Source organism: Corapipo altera, unplaced genomic scaffold, assembly GCF_003945725.1.
Source record: "Corapipo altera isolate COAL_440 unplaced genomic scaffold, ASM394572v1 44, whole genome shotgun sequence".
Lineage (NCBI taxonomy): Eukaryota > Metazoa > Chordata > Aves > Passeriformes > Pipridae > Corapipo > Corapipo altera.
The window spans coordinates 14,413,291-14,433,782 of NW_020884880.1; the positions used below are offsets into that span (position 1 = coordinate 14,413,291).

Consider the following 20,492-nt stretch of genomic DNA (forward strand, 5'->3'; position numbering starts at 1 on the left):
GGGTGAAGGGCGCGAGGCCGCGACAAGAGGGGTGGAAGGAGTCTTCGCCCGGGCCGGAGAGGAGCGCGGAGTGGAGGATGCGCCGGGCGCGGGGAGCCGGAGAGCGGGCTCTTTTGTGTCAGCCCGGAGCCCGGGCAACAGGCGCGGGACGGGAGCGCGCAGAGGAATCCAGCGGTGAGCGCGGGGCGCGGGAAGGGGCGGGCGCGGGTCCTGCCCTCCGGCGGAGCGCCCCCGAGCTGCCGCAGGGGGGTGCTGGCGGCGGGGCCGCCCAATCCGCGCGGGGCCGGCCCCTGTGACTGGCGGCGCCGGGGAGGGGGGCGAGCCTCGATCGCTCGCTCTGCCTTCCCCGGAGAGTTTCCTCGCGGGGGCGGTCGGGACTGTTTCTCCCCTCGGCTCTGCCGGCGTCTTCCCGCTGTTGCCGAGCATTGGGCTGGGGAAGGCGGCGGCGGCAGCAGCAGCAGCAGCAGAAGAAGCAGAGAGCGAGGGAAGCAGCCACATGAATCAGTTTCTCTCTGTATCCGGCTCCGGGCAGAGGCGGCGACCATAGCGGGGAGGAGGGGAGAGGGGGAAAAGCGGCTACTGCAGCGGCGGCAGCCGGGGGCTCCCCTCGCCGCCGAGGTGGGTAGCGGGGCCGCAGCGTGCGGGAGGGGGGCGGTGCGGTGCGGGGGCACCGCGAGTAGCGGTGCGGGGTCCGGAGGTGTCTCTGCCCCGGCCGGCTGTCGCCGCTGTGGGGTGGCTGGATGTCGGCGGGCAGCGGGAGGGAGGGGACAAAAGTTGCTGAGGGCGACTGGGGGCTGCCCCGCGGGGCCGCGGCGGCGCTGCTCGCCTTCCGCCGCTTCTTACCGTCGCCCGGGGTCGAAGAGGGGCTGCGACGGATCGTCCCCGCCGTGGGTGGGACGGGCTTCCCTCCGGGCCGGGGCCGGAGGGTTTGGGGCGTGTTGTTCTGCAAGTTCTCTTTTCGCTCCCGCTTCAGGGATTGTGGGTGTCGCTGTGTCAGGGTGAGAAAATACCGCCATCAGCGCCTCTCGCTTTCCCCGGCTGAGCAGCCCCAACGGCGTAGTTCCTCTGGTCCCCTCCAGCCTCCCCCGCCCCGCGGGGGCCGGGGCGGGCCGGCCCTTCTCCCCTCAGCAGGGCTGCTCTCGCTGCCCGCCCGGTGCCCCCGCGGCGGGTCGCGCCTTTGCCCCGCGGGGCGACCGGCGGGGACCCCGCGCAGCCCCTCTCCTCCCACGCGCGCTCGCGTGTGCGCGCAGGGCAGCGCGCCGCGGTGCGACGCTCGCCCGCCTCGTGCGAGGGCAGCCTGTCACGTTTCGTCTCCTCTTCCCTCCCCAGGTGCTGCGGGACTGGTGCTCGCCGAGCCGCCACCGACACGTTTCGTCCGTCCCCCCTCCCCTCCTGGAGCTACGCGGCCTCGGCTGCCAAATGCGCGGAGGGGAGAGACTTTGGCTCGAAATCCCCCGATCGTAAATAGAGAGAAAGCGGAAGGAGAGCCACCGCCGAGGAGCCGCGGGAGGAGGGGAGGGGGGCAGCGGCGGTGCTTCTGCCGTAGCCAGGGAGGCTGATGGCGGAGTTTGGCAGCGGTGGCGGCACCGGCGGCGGGGGGCTGCCCTCCTCCCCGGGGCCGCTTCAAGGGAAGGTGGCCTTCAAGGCAGGAGATGGGGAAGGAGGAGGAGGCGGCGGTGGGAGATCCCGCTTTGACAGTGCGGGCAGCCGGGTCTCCAACGGGGACTGTGCACAGCCGGGAGCCGGCGAGGAGCCGGGATCAGCTCCTCCTGCAAGCCCGGAGAGCAGCAGCAAAGAGAAAGGATTTTCCACCAGTCAACAACGAGAAGGCAAACCCGGCATCCCCCGGAGGAGCAGCATAATTAAGGTAAGAGCTCTTGCTTCTCCCCATCGGGGTCTTGGGTCTTTCTCTGTGACAGGGGCAGGGAGATGCAGGCGATAGATTTAGCTCACAGAGCCTTGGCTCTAGATGAAAGGACAGGCGGCTTTTTTCTTTCTCTTCTTTTCCTCTCCCCCTATGGTGAGGAGACTTGATTTTTCCTTTGTCAGAAGTGGACAACAGTGAGAGGATGGCTTTGTATACATCCATGCCTGGGGTGGAGGACATGGTGCTTTGAGATTTATTAAAGCAGAAGGCTCTAACTCCTCTTACAAAAAGCGAGAGAAACTAGCTGGATTGTGACCAGACAACATGGGCACCAGCCTGGCAGGGAAAGATGTGAATTGCACAGTATGCTTGTTATTTGGGATGCACCTGTGCAGAGCAATTTTGTGGCACCATTGGCTTGTGTGTGTGACAGGCATACAGCAGGTGATGAGAGATTCAGGATCTCATTGGGCTGGGGGTGGGAGAAGGTAGAATAGGGAACATTCTTCTTGTTAAAAGTGACAGCTCGTTTAGTAGTAGGCTGTGTTGTACTTCACCTATAGAAACATCTTTATTTATACTTAGCTCTCCATATTCTGAACGCTAGTGTTTCAGTTTGAAAAGTAGGGGGAGCATCAATGGTAGAATGTAGCTTAGGCAAAAAAGGAATGGGATTGGGTTTTTTTAATACAGTTATTTTTACAAGTGAAGTTGTTCTCTTTATTTGCATTTGTGGTTCCTGAAAGATGTTTTGGGTCGCCTTTCCCAACTCCAGTGAAAAGGTTGAGAGAACATAGAGAAATTCCTCCACTGGTATAATAGCTGTACTAGCTGTAAAAGGAAGCACAATTTCAAGTACTTAAGATCCGAGTTTAACCAAGATCATGTAGATGTACATTAAGCTAGATGTTTTCTTAGATATTTATATACTTCCAAAATCAACTGTGATGGGCTGACCTTGGCTGGATGCCAGACACCCACCAAAGCTGCTCTATCACTCCCCCCTCAGCTGGACAGGGGAGAGAAGATGGAGAAAAGATGGAATGAAAGGCTTGTGGGTTGAGATAAGGACTAGTAGAGATCCCTCAGCAATATACTTGATGTGGGGCAATTGATGTATTACCAATCAAATCAGAGTAGGATGAGAAATAAAACCAAATTTTAAAACCACCCCCCTTTCACCCTGCCACTCTCCAGCAGTGCAGGGGGACAGGCGATGGAGGTTGCGGTCAGTTGTTTCAGCTTCTCCTTCCTCCTCAGGGGGAGGACTCCTCACACTCTTCCCCTGCTGCATTGTGGGGTTCCTCCCATGGGAGGCAGTCCTCCACGAATTTCTCCAACGTGAGTTTTTCCCACAGGGTGCAGCTCTTCGTGAACTGCTCCTGTGTGGTTCTCCCACAGGGTCACAAGTCTTGCCAGCACACCTGGTCTGGTGTGGGCTCCTCATTTTCCATGGGTCCACAGGTCCTGCCGGGAACCTGCTCCAGTGTGGGATTCCCACAGGGTCACAGCCTTCTTCAGGCATCTGCCTACTCTGTCATGAGGTCCTCCACGGGCTGCAGGTGCATATTTGCTCCACTGTGAATCTCCATGGGCTGCAGGCTGCCTATTTCACTGTTGTCTTTACCATGGGCTGCAGGGGAATTGCTGCTCTGGCACTTGGAGCACCTTCTCCTGCTCCTTCTTCACTGACCTTGGTGTCTGCAGAGTTGTTTCTCTTGTATATTGTCCCTTCTCTCTCTGAGTGCTATTGCTTCCTCCCCCCCTTTCTAAATCTGTTATCCCAGGGCACTACCACAGTCACTAATGGGGCCAGCCTTGGTCAGCCTGGAGCTGACTGGCATTGGCTTTGTCAGTCACAGGGGAAGACTAGCAGCTTCTCACAGAAGCCCCCCATGTAGCCTCCCTGCTACCAAAATCTTGTCATGGAAACCTAAGACATTCCACCTCTTGCCTCTGTGAATTATGTATTTAAGGATTATCATTAAAATCCATATTCATCTCACAGTCTTCACAAACTTCAGTCACATCAACAAAAAAAGAATTCCCCACACCAAAATCAAAACAACACCATCACAACACCAAACAAAAGGGGACAGTTTGCACACACAGTCCACCCCTTGTCTCTTCACCACAGTTAGAACAGAAATTTCACACAGTCTGTGTTTTACCTGTTACCTCTGTTGTTCTGATGATTGGATGATAGAAAAGTGTGTGGGATTTCAAGACTAGCAGTGTATCGAAAGTTGTGTTACTGTCTCCTGAACCTTGCTGTAAAAATGAAGGGGAGGCAAGGGCAGTGAGCAGTGGAACACAGTTGACAGCCTGCACCCACCCTTCCTGTTTGAGCAGTGATGCTGGGCGTGTACGTGTGCTGTGTATGTGTGTGTGTTAAAGAAATTACAACAATGGACAAGGGGCAGCCGAGCTTGGTTTTGGAATGACTTAATATTTGCTGGATTTGCCAGTGATTTTTTTTACAGGTCTGATACTTATTAACACTGCTTTGTTTCCTCTGTGGTAGCCCAAGAAAGACAGTAGTGTTGTTTGCAGTGTATATCATGCCACTGTACTACTTTGTAGTGTGTGATTTAATTATACAGCAACCTTCTGCCTCTCTGGGGACCAGGCAAGGTCGCAGGGCCTAGGGATTCATGTTATACTAAAATCAAGAAGCATGAGATAAGGAAATAGGTTTTGAATTGCATTTCATGGATACCCGAATCAAGGTTCTTAGTTTCTACAGAAACGGTAGCACTTTGGAATAAAAAATTGTTCAACTTTTTGCTGTTATTACCAATGAATACCATTTCGCAGATGTGAACAGTAATCTGTTTAGCAGCCAAGAACCGATTACTAAAACTTTGTGTTATCATTTGAATAATTATCACGAGTGGAAAAATGTGACAACATTACATTTAAAGTTGTGCGGTCCATATTTATTTCAGATATGACTGTTAATACTTCTGGGAAAAATCACTTGTCTTCATATATTCTGAATATTATTCTACCTGTTTAGTTCAGCAGTTCACAGGTGGTTTGAATCCGGTTGTGCTGATGTCTGGTTTTCTTTATGAAACCTTTTGGAACATCTGGCACAGGTAGTAAACCTTAAGATGCTTCTTGCCTGCTCTTACAGTCTGTAAACAGAGAGGAAAAAGTAAAATGTCATATATTTTTTAAAAATGTTTTAATAATTTATATCAGGAATGTAAAACTGCTCTTAAAGAAGATACGGAGTAAGCTCAGGAAACAGGTCTGTTCCATGCAGGTGTAGATTTCATCATTCATGCAAAACGTGACATTGTTAGTTGATCCGTAAAATGCACCTTTATGGAAAATCTAATACTTTAAATGTTGTGTCTGCTGACTGTGTAGGCTTTTCAGTCGCAAACAAAAAAATTGACATTTGAATAAAGTTCCGGTTCAGATTAAATTCTTATAGAACCACATGTTTGTGCATGAAAATCAGGAGCAGAGATATGTATTTTATTTTGGTTTCAGTCTGTGCTTCCATTGGTCGTCTATTTTCATAACTCTGAGAAGAGCAGTTGCTGCCTTTTTTCCCTTTCCTTTCTTACTTGCAGTCTCTGTTCTCTCTCTTTCTGGTAGCTCTCTATTTTTTTCTGTCTATTTTTATTATTTTTGTGTGCCTTCATCAATTTGTCTTTTTCTTGTTTGGTACAAGATGATATATGAGTTTGAAGTGTCACCTAGGATGATGAGAGGTGGTAGGATTACTATTACTGGGAAAAAACTAATACAGTCTTCATACATAGTAGTTTCCTTGGCCTTTCACTAATATATAAACTGTGTTTAGGTTGAAAGGATTAAAGATTGTAATCTTCATTTCTAGTAATTTTTATGGAATAGCCTATTTCATTGCTTGCCTTTGAACCAAATTTGAGGGCTAGGACCTACATACCTGTGTTTATACTTTTTCCCTTTCTGTTTCTTACTCTCTGTCTTTATGAGATTCTGATTTTTCAGGAGGTGGTAGTGATGATATGTTGTGCGTTCATGGGAGTTAGGCTCTCAGCTTTCTGATTTGTGAACTAATTTATGTGCCACTTATTTGAATGTAGTGGGTTTTGTGGTCAGTGTTTTGTTTTTCTATAGTGTTTTCCTTGGTGCAACTAGCTATGGATTCCTATTATGCAATTTCCTACAACATTTCCTATAATACTCTGTAAAATGAGTTTACATCTTGCAGTTCAAAGTGGATTTAAGCATCTTGTGAACTTTTCTTAGCTGTTCTGACAGTTGGCAGTGAGCTTGCTTTATTTTTGTGTGAGGTTCTGCCATGCCTCTGTTAAAGAGACTTTGAGATGGTAGGCATTTGAGAATCTTTAAGGGAGCAAATGACTTGTGGTGTATGGGTATGTTTCCTCAGAGCTGCTTGCTTTCAGGGGTGTCCAGTAAATGCTTACAGAACCTCATGGTTTCTCAAAGCTATAACCCTAGACAGAGAGGAGATCCAGGAGGACAGATATGTCTTTATTAGGAGACAGTTTGCAGTAATAAAATGAGAAGAGAGACACTTAGGAGAGACTGCAGTTATTTAGGAAGACAGTACAGAGAAATATGTGGAGAAAGGTGGCTTTGGCATTCTGTGAGCAGGAATGTTTTTATCAACATGTGTGTGGAAGCAAAGTCCGAGGTGTTTGTTTTCATATAGCAGTGCTGATCTCAGTGCCAATAAATTTCTTGGCTGATAACTTAAACGAATTTGTATCTCTCTTTTTTATTCTGGGTATAAAGTCAAGCTTTCATTTTGGAAAGTCATGCACTTGCTGAACATTGTCAACTCCTAAGTTTCAAAGTCTGTGAGAAGAGAGCAACCAAATTTAGCAGATAGATCTTCAAGGGTTTAATTTTCAGCAGAGCTTTGCTTTTAAAATTAAACGTGCTTATGTCTGTGTCTTTCTGTCACATACAGCATATACATCAAGATCTTTTTTTTTCTTGTTGTAATGCCAGTCTATGTTACTATCTTGTTCAATCTTCTGTGATCTTTAGTTCATACTGTATACCTGTTTGTATCAGGTGTACAAAGTGTGAAATATGGAGAATGTTAGTCAGTGTTTTCTACCGCTATGATTGTTTTAAAGGCTTTAACAGAAAGCCTTTTGTGTTCATGGCAAACTCTAAAGTAGCATTTTCAGTAGATTTAGGTTCTCTGCAGTCCTAAATTACCTTAGCCACAATGGCATGTTTGCAAGTCTTTTTGGAGGCCCAGGAATAGATCATACATATTTGGCTTTGGAAGTTTAAAGTATATGAAATTACCTGATTTTCAGTCATCTTTCATATTGCAAATATTGCTGTGGGGAGATTTTTTTAATATATTTATATGTGCATGCATTTATACCCAAGTAACTTCTTACTTTGTCACACATTTGCAAGTAAGCTTGATTGAGCAGTCATACTCCCAAAGGTGCTAAGGCTCTTTATGTTAAGTTCAAAGAAAACAGCCACAGAGAAGAAAAAAGGAGAGAACTAACACATATTTTGTTTCCTCATGCTCTTTCTGTTGGAAACAGAATGCTACATTCTTATCTGAATTCCTAGTTAACAGAAGATCTGTGCTTGTGAATGTGCCAACAGTGAAAGGTATTTTGCCCAGAGCACATGTGCTAATTGACACCAAAATTGATAGCACAAAAAAAAGCATATATTTAGGAAAGGAGGCTGTGATAGTTGAGCTGTCCCTACATATGACCTTGGACAGCTATTCAACCAGACAGCCAAAGTAGGTTTTTCTGAGAGGCTGTTTCTGGATGTGTTTTTGTTTATTTCTTAGTTTCCTCTTGTTGATTTGTTGTAGATCTGTCTCATCTCTGTGGTTTGTCAGATAGTGTGAGAGACCTGAATAGCTGACTGCAGCTCCATGAATCCTGGAGCTTTCTTTTAGAGGATGCTGTCTCTGTGATTTGTTGGACTCTTAGCTACACTGTAGAAGATGACCAGCACCTATCTGCATTTGTAGTCATTCTCCTTTGTCCTCTACTACTGATTGTGTACTGGCTTCCTAATTTTTAAAAATATAATCTATATTTTAAAAGAATACTTAACACCAAAACAATCCTAAATTATATCTTCTGTGATATAAAAGCTGTAAACCTTAGGTATTTGCATAGAGTATCATGTATATACATTACACAGAGGTATCAGGCAGTTTACTACTTGTTAACAGCGACACTGAACTGAGATGTGTGATGGCCACTGAGTGGGTATGTTGTGCATTGCATTTGGTATATATTTTTATTTGCGTTAGCAGTTTATGCGGACTGCAGTAATCAGAGTTTTATTTGAATATATGTAACACAAAAAAAAATAAAAAGGTGTTTGTAGAAATGTATGCATGTGGATACTCGCTTTATGCAAGTTCAGTATGTAATTTAGTTAGCTTATGTACTATAGCCCACGAAGATAAAGTATTTTTTCCAAAAGCTGACTTGGAGCAGGAGCTTAATTTGGATGAATTTAGCTTTTCTGACTTCTCTTCTGGAAGAGCTTATCTGTCTATTTCTGTTGACTGAGTAAAGAGCTTGGCTAGTGTGAATTATAGCGACTCCTTCACCCCCTACTCCCACGAAACCTTAGACTATCCACAAAACATGTTCAGTCTGTTCAGTGGTGAAAAATTATTTAATGGCATTTAAGGTCATTATGAATACTTGATGAGTTTTTTACTTATGTCTGTTATCAGATCAAAGACACCACTATTAGTTTACCCTATTTTTAAACTAGGAATTAGAGCAGTGGTCTCCTGTTCATGGCTCACAAATAATACATTGCTCCCATGATTTGATTGCATTCATGGAAAATTAAAAGAGATTTAAACATAAACTGACAGGACAAGTTAATTGTGTAGTTTCCCAGCCTTTGCTGGTCCATGGGTGATCTTGCCATCAACTTTTGTATTGGTTGCATTGACTCTATTAGGAAAAACCCTTAGATAAAATTTGCCAGTTGTCAATCTTTAAGGACCAAATTAAGTTGAAATACATATTATAATACTAGTACATGGATTCTAAATTATTTGTCTTTGCATACCAATGTGGGATTGTGCTCAAAATTCAGAAATCTAAATATAAACAGACTAGCAGGTATATTTTGGGGGAGGAAAGGTGTATAGTAATTTATGTTTAATATGCACAGACAAGAGGAAAATATGAGAAAAATCAGCAACATATATGCATTGAAGAATGTTAAGAAATAGGGCTGGAAGAGACCTCAAGAGGTCAGTCTACTCTGCTCCGCTCCTCTGCTCCAGGATCAACTGTTAATATATTTTAGTATGATGCTCTTTGTCTTTTAGTCACCTTTTGTTTATGATCCTTCTATGCCCGCTGCTGGCTGATTGTTCCTCTTTGCAATGGGCAAAAGCGATCATCTGCACAGAGTTTAAAAGCTTGTACTTGTCCTACTAACAGCATTCTAATTATTTCAGATTATATCTTCAATTTGTCAGGTTCTTTCTGATTTTAACTTACCTTCTAACATGCCGTCAGCTCTTCCGCCTTCAGGTAAACATCCAGTTTTAATTATGCTCTCATTTCCATTGTCATGATACATGAATTTTTTCTTTTTTTGTTAAGTGATTGTAGACTATGGATTTTAAATACAAGATCAAATTCTATACTCCATAGTTAAAATAAAAATCAATTATTTATAATCTTTACCACCTCTAAATTGGGCAATATGATGTTGCAGAATCGAGTTCAGAAATATAATTTATGAGAAAATACTGTTTCTTCTAAATATTTTAAAATAATAGTAAATACAATTTATAATATTATCACTGGATTACAGCATTGGTGTAAAAAAGGGTCCTTTCAAAGGGGCTGGTTTGTTTGTCTTTAAGGAGAGTAAGTAGTAAGTGGCCTCTTTCCCTGTTTTGGAACTGGGTTTATAAAGACTATTGTTACTGTTTTACAGTTGATTTTCACATCTGGCATGCCATTTAGGCATGGGGTAGTGCCATTGTTGTACTTAATTCTCCCTGTTTAAGGAGATTATGCATGAAGCAATCCTTTGGAAGGATATGTTACCTATCCTCTTGACTGCAGTACATCTCTTAATATGTATACAACTAGTTTAATTTCTAAAGATGTCTGTATAGGCTCATCTGTCCCTTACTTCTGAATAGGAACATCCTTGAGTTCACTCACCTGTTCCCTCCTAGACACTGACCTCGCAGAACACCAGTGTTCAAGACAGTGAAGAATGCAATATGGCATGTGACTGGAAATCAGCAGTATCGAGGCTCACAGTGTTAACTGGTGCAGCCTTGGGAAAGTAAAATATCTGTGATTCATTTCTGCCTCTCCTGGGACTCCTTTTAATGTCATTTGACCCTTTGGAATAACTAATAAAATATCCCTGAGTACTTCAGCTTGTATACCGTGTTCGGGGATCTTTTCAGATCCCAAACATTCATGTTCTGGAAATAAGTGCAGGCAGACAGGATGTGTCTTTAAACAAACAAACAAACCAACCCTTTTTCAGAATGGCAGCTGACAGCTTTATAAAACGAAAACTAAAATATAACAAGATCTTGAGGCGGACTTCAACATTCACTGTACAAAATATTTACTATAATAAAAGAAACTTATTTGTGGGCTTTATTTTGGTTTAAGAAACGGGTACCTTACAAATATATAGCAGATAATTGATATTATGTGTATTAGTGTCATGACTGCCCTAATACCTTTGCTAAAATTGGTAAAAATGATTTGATATTTTCTCTCAATTATAAGATAATCAGTATTGCAGAAGAAAAAGAACTGCTGCTTTTTTGGTAGAAAACACTTCCACAGAATTTTCAAGATCTCTTTATGGTTAAGCTTCTGTGATTCTAACTTTTTTCCCCCCCTATTTTCTTATCTCTTTTTTCCTTTCTTACCAGCATTATTATTTTGCTTTCACTAAAAAAAAGCAGAGCCTTTTTGTGTTTTGATGTGTTAACATCCATGTATGTGAACATATCCCCATCCTTTACTTCCCTTTTTAGTGTAGGATAGGAGAGGAAGAATGACTGTGAAATTCTGCAGCAGCAGAACGGTCTGCATGGGTTTTGTTAAGCATCTGTTATGATAGAAAATCCTGGATGCTTTGTATATTTCATTATCTAGTCAATGGTGACAAAAGTGTTTGACATTGTCTGTCAGCTGTTTACTCTAAACTACAGTCCTTAAATAAAGTGTAGATGTCTGCTTATTTAAAATATATAAACTAATTTAATTGCTTAATTCTTTGTATTATCATAATGTAATATGGACTAAAAGGACAGGAATTCAGCTTGCTGTCAAAACTTTTGTTTAGATTTTTTTCCTATTGTTGGTGTTTTTACGATAGGCAGTTGTTTATTGATTTTAGCTGACTCCTGTAAATGGTACAGGAAAAGGCAAGAGAGCAACTTTTTAAACTCTACCATTCTTTTTCCTTTAGTAAATTAGAAGCAGAATGAATATCTTTCATGTAAATATTGTAGGAAAAGTCTGAGTTGCTGAAATAATACTTACATTCATTGCAATATTCACTTGCTTACAAATACCTACATTTTTACTATATAAGGTGGGAAGAAAGTATTAGTTGGAAATAAACTGCTTCAGGAAGTACCTTGAATCAACTGAAATGTACTTTGTCGTTTTCAGAGAATGGTCACTAAATAATTTTTTTTTTTAGATATGTTGATAGCAGTTTGTTGCAAAAAGCATTTCCAGTGTAAGTCCTAGAGTTCAAGACTAATATTTATGTGAAATAGTACTCTGTTTAGTCATGGCACGTTACTACCACATAGTGGAGAAAGCTAGAGCAGACATAAGTAGTTTGAGTCTGTGTAATTTTATGTTTTTCTTTCTTTTGAAGAGCCCTCAAGAGCATTATATAGCTTATTGGATGTACTTCATTTGTTGAACCCAACTCTCCTTTAATTTCTCTTTGTTCTTCCCAGTTGTAGTAGTTGCAGTGATGAGTTTCACAAGCATTGTTTGAGGCTGACATTTTTCAGCTTTATTTGTTCATCATCTTAAATAGCATGTACCTTGTGCCTCATGCTTGGTCCTTCTTTCAGCGAGTGGCTGGCCTGATCTGGAATCAGGCATTGAGTGCGAAGGCATTGAGTGCTTCTAGCTGTGAGTCTTATCTTTTTGTATTTTGTAGATTTAGAAGTAGTATGCTGTGGAAGAATTCATAAGTTTTTCACTATCCTACTCAGCTTGGTTCAGGTTTGTGTCACCTTGTCTGTTGTGTCCACCTGCCTGTTCCCTCCATCTCTGGTCTCTCCCCATCCCTCACACAGCTTGGCCTTTTTGCTTCAGCAGTAACAGACTGATCATACCCTGCTTTTCTTCTGTAACAGCTGGTGAAGATCCTTCTCTTTCCAGCAAAGTGCTGGAGCAGAACTCTGTGTGCTCTGTGCAGCACTGCAATAGTTCGTGTCTGCTTGTGAATCCTCAAAAAGGAGTGGCAAACAGGGAATGACAGATTCTAGTGTAAGGCTGTCATCCTTCACAGGGCGTTTAACTCCCACAGAGACTGGGGCTTGAACCTATCTATGATGAAGGCTGACTGCACAGCTTGGGGTAGATGCATCTATTTCTCCTAGTCTTCAAAAGCTGCCAGTCCTTGTGAATTTAAGAATGGTTGCCAGGGTCAGGCCAAAAAGTCCATTTTGCTCATTACGTTGCCTCCAACAGGAAGAATAAAAAAAGCCTCCTTTCCTGGCGTCTGCTTCCATCTTTAAGTGATCTGAAGCTAAGATGTCTTTATGTTTAAGCCTTAAGGTTTTTTTCCCCCTGTTAATTATGAAAGGCCAGTTTGACTTTTGGAAGCGTTTCTCCACTGTAACATCCTAGGGCAGTTCAGCTATGAGTTCTGTGAAGAAGTCCTTTTTGTTGCCTTGTTTTACCTGGCAGCCACTTACTTGTTCAGCTGTTATCCCCTGGTTCTTGTGTTAGAACAACACTCTTTTGCACAGATTAGTTGAAAGGTGTTCTTTGCATTTGCTTTATATAATTTTTTTTCTGGGCTAAAGAATCTTGATTTATTTAGTTGCTCCACTATTGAAGTTTTTCTTTGCATTTTTCACTCTGGTGCCCTTTTATGTATTTTTTTTCCCCTCAATTTTATTAATTTTTTGCAGTGCAGTACTAAAATGTTATTCCAAATGTGTGCCAGTCAAATGTGTAAGTCCACTGTGGCATAATGAAGGTTTAGCAATATTGTGATACTAAGTTGGACTGTAATTTATTTATTTTTAGTGTTGTCATCATCAAAGATTTAAATGGTATCGCTGTCACTATGTGGCAATGGAACAGTGCTGTTAAAACCTTTTCCTGAATATTTAAAACCTTCTTTATGAAGAACTGTGTAAGAATGGCTATGCTAGCCATGATACTTGGTGTTGGAAGTGGCTGCCATTAACATCTTTGCAGGAGATGGGAGTTCTGTTACAAGTCTTTTAATGTGTTATAATGTCTTTTTATGGTGCTGGTGACACAAAGCATTGCTGATTTGGCACATCTAGCTTCCAGCTGTGTATTTGTTTGCCCAGAATAAAATGGCATGGACATTGCATACAGCTGAAAAATATTTTAGTAATAAAAGTGATTTCATTTTATATTAAGCTTAACATAGGAAGGATCTTGGTTGTGTATTACAATCTGATAGTATTTTGGATGTCGTAGATTTCTGAATTTTAAGGTTCTCGTAGAACACTCACGTTAATGGATTATTTTATTTCATCTTTGATTTCTTTTGCTTTTATAATGTGTGAGGCTCTTCAGGACACCTGTGTCAGAGTCCAGAAGAGCAAGAAGGTATTTCTAGTCTTTAGGAAACTCATACAAAGTATAGCAATCAGATTAGCTTCCTGAGAATAGAACAATATCTAATAGTTCACCCCAGAGAATTATTTGTCTGAGGATTAAGAAGATTATTAAATAGTTGCATTGCAGTAAGCAATGAATGACAAAAATAACAAGATGTTTGTGTCCCAAGTCGTTAACAATGCAGTTGTACAAACCTTCCTCTTTTTACTTGCTTAGAAAACTTTGGTAACAAACTTCTAGAAGTCCTTTCAAGACAATGTAAACTGTATTGGTATTCATCCAGTCAGCTGATTATGCAGTTAAAAATTCTTATAGTGCTGTTGTTGACAGACAAAACTTCAGGAAAAAAAAGATAGAGGCCTCATGTCAAAGCTCTCAATTTGTTATACTAGAAAGGATAAAAAAAGTTCTGTATTATTTCAGGCCAACAAGTTGGCAGGGATTTAAATCTGAGTCCACAGTTTCTGAAACCAGAGGCTTGAGAATGCTAGCAGGTTTCAGGGCTGGTAATGAAGGGGAAATACGATGATTTCACTGACAGCTGAGATATAAATCATAGTCACAATGTTTAAAGGAGTTACTTGGAAAATGTAGAATTCCATATGATAACAAAAAGAAAGAGATATGTTAAGTGTTGGTGTTGCATATGTTCCTTGTTGCTAAGTAGCAGGGGGGGTTTTGAAAACTGGTGATAAAAATAATAGATTGTTGATTGTAGTTCAGGATGAGTTTTATGACAAGAATAATGTGACTGAATGAGGCAAAATATTTTTGAGTCCTTTACCTACAACTTCGGTAGCTCATAGAGGATTTCAGCACAGAATAGCATTGTGGAAAGATACACTTAATGGTATTTTGTGATGGTGTTTTCTTTTTTTCTTTCTGGAATACCAGTGGCTTTCTTGCTGTAAAGTATCTTGGGAGATCTTACTGTGAGAGGTAGTTGTTGAGCAGCAGCAAAATCCTTCTGTGACTTGTCAAATCATCTTCTTGCAACATGACAGTGGGTGAAATGAATGTGACACTTCTTAACCCTCTTTCTGGAAATACGATTCTTTTAATGATGGTTCTTAAGTTTATAAGATTTCTTTTTTAGTATAGACAGAATAAAATTTTGGGTCTAATGGATTTTTCTTTTGTTGTTTCTACCCTGCTTTTTAAAAGTCATGGTCATCCCAGAGAGTAAGCTTGTAGTAGGGAAGACAAATAAGACTGATGTTCTGGCACCTGCTACATTGAGGGAAGGGAGAGAGGCAACACTTCAGAGAAAATAAAATGTTTGAAGCTCTGTCTTCCATTACGCTACTGCTAAGAAACATTTTCATCTACTGTCTGTGGTCATTCTGTGCATTACATTAGCTGCAGTTCTGTGAGGCAAAAATTGTCCCCCTTGAAACTTCTTTGTTTCCATCTCTGCTGTTTTTGTAGTTTGCCAAAGTCATTACTTGTTGTAAATGAGCAATGAAAAGCCATTTCTTTCTACCTCCAGGAAATCTTTGTTTTGATGTAATTTTTTTACTGTAAAACATAATAAGAAATGTTCTAAAACTCTAGGAGACTTTGAACCAAACTGTTACTGAAAAATGTAATTATCTCACATTATACATTTTCTTTCTGTGGTCACAATAACTGATTGGGAGGAGGTGACACCTGCTAGAATTTTATAACCCTATTTTGCTTACATGTAAGAATTTAAGGGGAAAAAAAGACTTTTTAAGCTGTAACTTGAAAAATTCCAGAGTTTATGGGCATCTTTTCTCCAATTCCTTGACCAAATCATTTTGAGATTCTTTACTAAAGATAGTTATTATTCTCAACTTTTCACAATTGGTTTTCCTTCAGTTATTGCATAATTTATTAGGGCTGAGACATTTGTTTTTCACTTGTATATCATAGAGAAACAAGGTCTCAGAAGTCAGTGTAAAGGGCAGAACGGCAATTAAGAAGATCTTCTCTAACAAATAATTTGGAAATAAATGTGGCAGTTTTTCAAATAGAGGAAATGAGCAAATGATGCAAAAAGCTGTCTTTTAAGGTGGCATCACGTAACTCCTTCACTCTTAAATCTGTCCACATTACCTTTTTTGGTTGGTTGGTTGGTTGTTTTTTTTCTTTTTATGTGTTAGACTGGGAGGGTCTCTTCCCTGGCCTTGCTGTTATGTGAGTTCCAGTAGTTGACCTCTGTTGATATCTAAGAACAATAAGAAGAACAAAGTCATTTTATTCTTCTCTACTATATCATTGAATCAGAATTGTAGTTTTCATGATATTTGTTCCTGATTCGTAGGATTTATTGGAAGAGCCAGATGTGGGAATAAAACAGAATTCTATTTGCATTTAAAATTGTCAGTATAAACTTAAAAGCAGAGATATTTAAAGTATTCTTCATTTAATTTGAAACTAATTAAAAATAGTAGTTCTCTTTCAGGTTTGTTTTGTGGCTTGGAGATTATTAAGTACGTAAGAAGAGAATATTGTGTTGCTGTGGGGTTTGAAATGGGCCAAACCAGCTTCTGGTCCATAATGATACTAGTTTACACGTAACAAAGCAGGTCAGAGCATAAAAGGAGAGAGATATTTAAAGGGAAGAGGGAAAGTTACAGAATACTGAAGTTGCACATCTCTTGTTTTCTGGTTCTTTTAAATTTAATTTTCCTTTACACTTTCATACAGCCAAGGATAAAGGAAATGGAAAATATCTCAAAACTGTGTTTGAGCTACAAGGGGGAATGGTTTTACAGTAAAAGAGGAGAGATTTAGATTAAATGTTAGGAAGAAATTCTTGACTCAGCAGGTAGGGAGACACTGGAACACGTTGCCCACAGAAGTTGTTGATGCCCTGTCCCTGAAGTGTTCAAGGCCAGTCTGGGTGGGGCTTTGAGAAGCCTGGTCTAGTGTGTGGCATCCCTGCCCGTGGATGTGTGTGGGGGAGGGCTTGGAACTAGATGATCTTTAAGGACCCTTCCAATTTAAGCCATTCTGTGATTATATATTCCTCTTCTCTTGGGGCCATCCACAAAGGTGGTGGTAGGATCCTTGCCCTGAGCTAAAGTAGCTTCATGAGTTGTTGCAAAGGCTCTGTATGTAAGTTCCTCAGTAAAACTCGCTTCCATTTAGCTGGTGTTCCTGTTGGAAAAAAAGATGAGTTTTGGAAGCTCTTAAACTGGCAGTCATGAGCTGTTCTGTTCAGTCGTGTGCTGTAAGGTAAGCATGGTGGTGCAACAACCTCCATAATTTGAAGTGGATCAGAGACTTAAAAACTGGAATATAAATTAAAGCGAAACACACAAATAAACAAATTCTTAAATACACATCTCTTCTTAAGGTTTATGAAGTCTTCTGTTAAGAATGGCCTTTCTGCACCTAGCCCATCATCCTATCTCCAGTGGACATGCAGAAGAGTGCTTGAGTGCAGGCTCTGAGAAGCATGCAAGGAACGCAAAGCTGAAGGTCAAGGCAAAGGATGAGCAAGAGGACAGAATAAACTTGTGTGTGTACCCCCTAAATAAGTACTAGATGGGGGAAAATCTGCTCAAAAAACTCGGGAAATGGAGTTCCATGGCTTTGTAAAGGATGAACTCATAACTGAAAAAGACAACTCAGTGCTGGATGTCCAGGCTGTCCTGTCCCTGATCCACAAGCTGTGACTGGATTCTAGCACAGGGAAGGACAAGGTACCAAAGTACGACATTGGAGCCCCTCTGGCAACCCAGGTGCTTCACAGCAAGGTCACCTGGGGGATACGGTCATGCTGGGGCCAGTGCAGCCATTGCTGCTGCCTTTGCCTCCTGGGCTGCTTTGTCCTTGAGCTCTTGGCTGCAGCCAAGGCTGCCAGCATAGGGAGGCTGGATGGGAGCTGCAGCAAGGCAGCTTTGTGAAGCCAAGCATCCAGCTGTGCAGGCTCTCTGGAGTTTGAGAAGCCTCAGGGAGGTGCCCGGGTGCTGTAACAGCCTCTCAAGCTCCGCAGCGCGTGGAAGCAAGGACACGCGCTGCAAGGACAGCAGCCCCCATTGTCTCAGAAACCTCAGTGTGCAGGAAGGAGGAGACAGGCAGTGAAGTGCTTTTACTTCAATAATAGAAGTTCACTGCTTCCCACTGCCCTGCTTTTTGCAGAGAGAAATGCAATGATGAACTAACATGTATCATTATGCCTCAATACTAAACTAATATTTTTCAGAGACCTGTTGCTCGAGGATTCTCTGAGTCAGAGGGGGTGTTCTCTATTTAGTGTCTACATTTAAAGGACAGGTTTTGCACCCATTATTTTTTCCCAATTTCTTTATGAACCCTGTGCACTTTGGCATCTGTAGAACATGCTGTGGCTCAGAGTTCTGTAGCTTGAAGGTGCTGATAAGAAAAAGATACTGGCTCCTCTTTATTTTGACTCTGCTACCTGCTAGTTTAATTTGATGTCTCCTTAACTTTTTTTATAGGGTGAGATGGTGAGAAGTCATTCATTATTCTTGTTCTTTATTTCACTTTTTGATTTGTATTCTGATGTCATGTTTGTTCTCCTATAAAGTAATCATGTGTGATGTATAGCTTAAAAGATTTATTGGAATCTTGTTTTAAACATAACATCTATCCAGTCTACTTGGAAAAAATGGAAGTCTGTTGTTAATAACGTGCTGTGTCCCTCAGCCTCTTCTTCCTCAGTATGTGAAAGTAGATTGGCCACACCTGGAATCCCAGTGCATAGGGATCATCTGATATGTTTTGGCAGAGTTAGTTTATCTGATTTAACTGTAAGCCACCTTTCACAGGTTGTTTTGACTTCATGAACTTGTGTGTTGGCAGTAATTTCCCACTCGTAGTTTTCATTACCTGGAGTTTCTGAAATATCTGTCACATCAACATCCTCATTTAAAGTTTGGCTTTCATGTTTCTGTTTTGTTTCTCTGCATTATTTAAACGTATTTGTTTTATCCTCTGTCACTATTGAAGTGTAGTCCCTATACAGTGTGACTGTGATTCTTCCACAAAGGATTCATAATCTTAAACTGTGAGCTATTGAATCCTTCACGGCTTTTCTCAGCTATTAAAATTTAAAAGGTCAAAAAAAAGTATTGAATTAAATCACTGACACTGTTCTTTAATGGTTTGGATGAAGCCTTCTTCCAGCATGTGCTCACTCTGTTGCTTCTAGTTTTGGCAAATATGCTTGGAATTATTCTTCCTGGAATTAGCCTCTCTAGGGAGATAAAAGCTGTATATTCTTTTATTTATTCTGCATCCCTTCCATTCAACTCTTTTACCCATGTAAGAAAAAAACCCTTATTATTTCTGAAAATGTTTGGAATGATTTGATGACTTCTGTATGTGGGAGAGAGGAAGGTTATTTTCTTCATTCTTGTTGCCTTTTTCTCTTTTCAAGGAGTTCAAGCTGGCCTTTTGTTAACAGAAATTGCTTGCTGCTTGAATCCTTTAACAGAGTTCTTGCATTGAAGTTAAGATACCTGTGGCAGTCTCATCACGGGCACTGAAATTACTCCTCCTTGCTCAGCAGAGATGGGAAATTGTGGTGCGTATGAGAGATCAAAATGAACATAAAACTGTTCTGTGGTTGCTTGTAGTGTTTAGTAATATACTGATGGGAATTGATAAAATCCAGTCAAATCTGAAGGGTCCTTAGCAGGTCAGTGTGAATCATTTGGAACTGGAGAATATTCTGCAGATGTAAAAATAACAATTCTCAGTGTTCATCCCTAAAACCTGAGGCTACAAGAGATTTCTTCCACAGCCCCTAATTCGAATTCAAGCTTTATTGCTGCCATCTACTTACTACTGGTTGAAAGAAAGAAAAGATAAAAACTACTTGTATTATTCCACGCTTTTTTAAAAAAAGTATTTTTTATTTTTAAATGTAGATTCAAGTTAGAACATAGAATTAAATAGAAATCCCAAAATCTTAAGGAAGATGACCTATAAACCTGGTTGCTTATAATGACAGTTTCTGCCTGGAGGATTCCCAGGAATTGTAGTTTTGTTTTCAAGTGAGAATTCTTTTGTTACTTTTGATACTAGTTGGAGGCTTTGAACTCCAGTCTCTGTCAAGACCTTTGGGAGAAATCTCTTTTTCTCCCAAGGGAAATATGGAGAATGAATAGTTCCTCAGAAGATTGTTGGACACATTTTCTGTCTAGAGTACTAGAAACCACAGATAATTTGGAAGTAGAATGTAGAAAAAACAATCTGAACTGTGACTGGTTAGACTAAACACATGGCAGTTTCTGGGGTACTGAGAAAAAATTTGGAAATGCTTTGGCAACAGTGGGTAAAACGACTCTTTCTAACTTAAGAGTCTAAAATTTTTTCTGTGATTTATAGAAGTGTCTACAGGTTTAGTATCAAAAGTAATGAGAATACAACCCCAAAAGAAATTGAACTGGTAAGTTTTCTTAGTTACGTACTTAACCAATTTTATCACTTGCTCTGCAGCATTTTTCCTAGCTGCTTTTTCTTCATATTTTTTTCCTCTATATACTGGTATTTTAAACACAATGAGGACAGCATTATTAATCCCTTAAGATTAATAATCCTGTTATTAAGAAGGTGCTGCTGCTGAGCCTTTTAGCAGAAAATCGGGTTGGAAAGGATCTTTAACTTATCATGTGTAGTGGGTTGGTTGACCTTGGAAATGAGTCAAGCACCCACACGGCTGTTTACTTGCTGCCCCTCCCACAGCCAGAGCAGAGAGTAAGAACAGCAAAGGCAAGACAACTCTTTGTTCAAGATAAAGATAGTTTAATAAGTGAGGGAAAGAAGAAAGAAAAACAAGTGATGCT

At 41.3% G+C, this 20,492-nt stretch overlaps 1 protein-coding gene across 2 annotated transcripts in view; it reads left to right on the top strand.

Moving 5' to 3' along the window:
* Positions 1-527: 527 nt before the first annotated feature.
* PLCL2 (phospholipase C like 2) overlaps positions 528-20,492 on the top strand; it is a 99,745-nt gene continuing 79,780 nt past the window's right edge. For both annotated transcript variants that reach the window (XM_027639480.1, XM_027639481.1), the window contains exons 1-2: positions 528-618; positions 1,330-1,867. In XM_027639480.1, the coding sequence (XP_027495281.1) occupies positions 1,559-1,867 (309 nt within the window). In that variant the 5' untranslated portion in view covers positions 528-618; positions 1,330-1,558. The remainder of the gene's footprint in view (positions 619-1,329; positions 1,868-20,492) is intronic.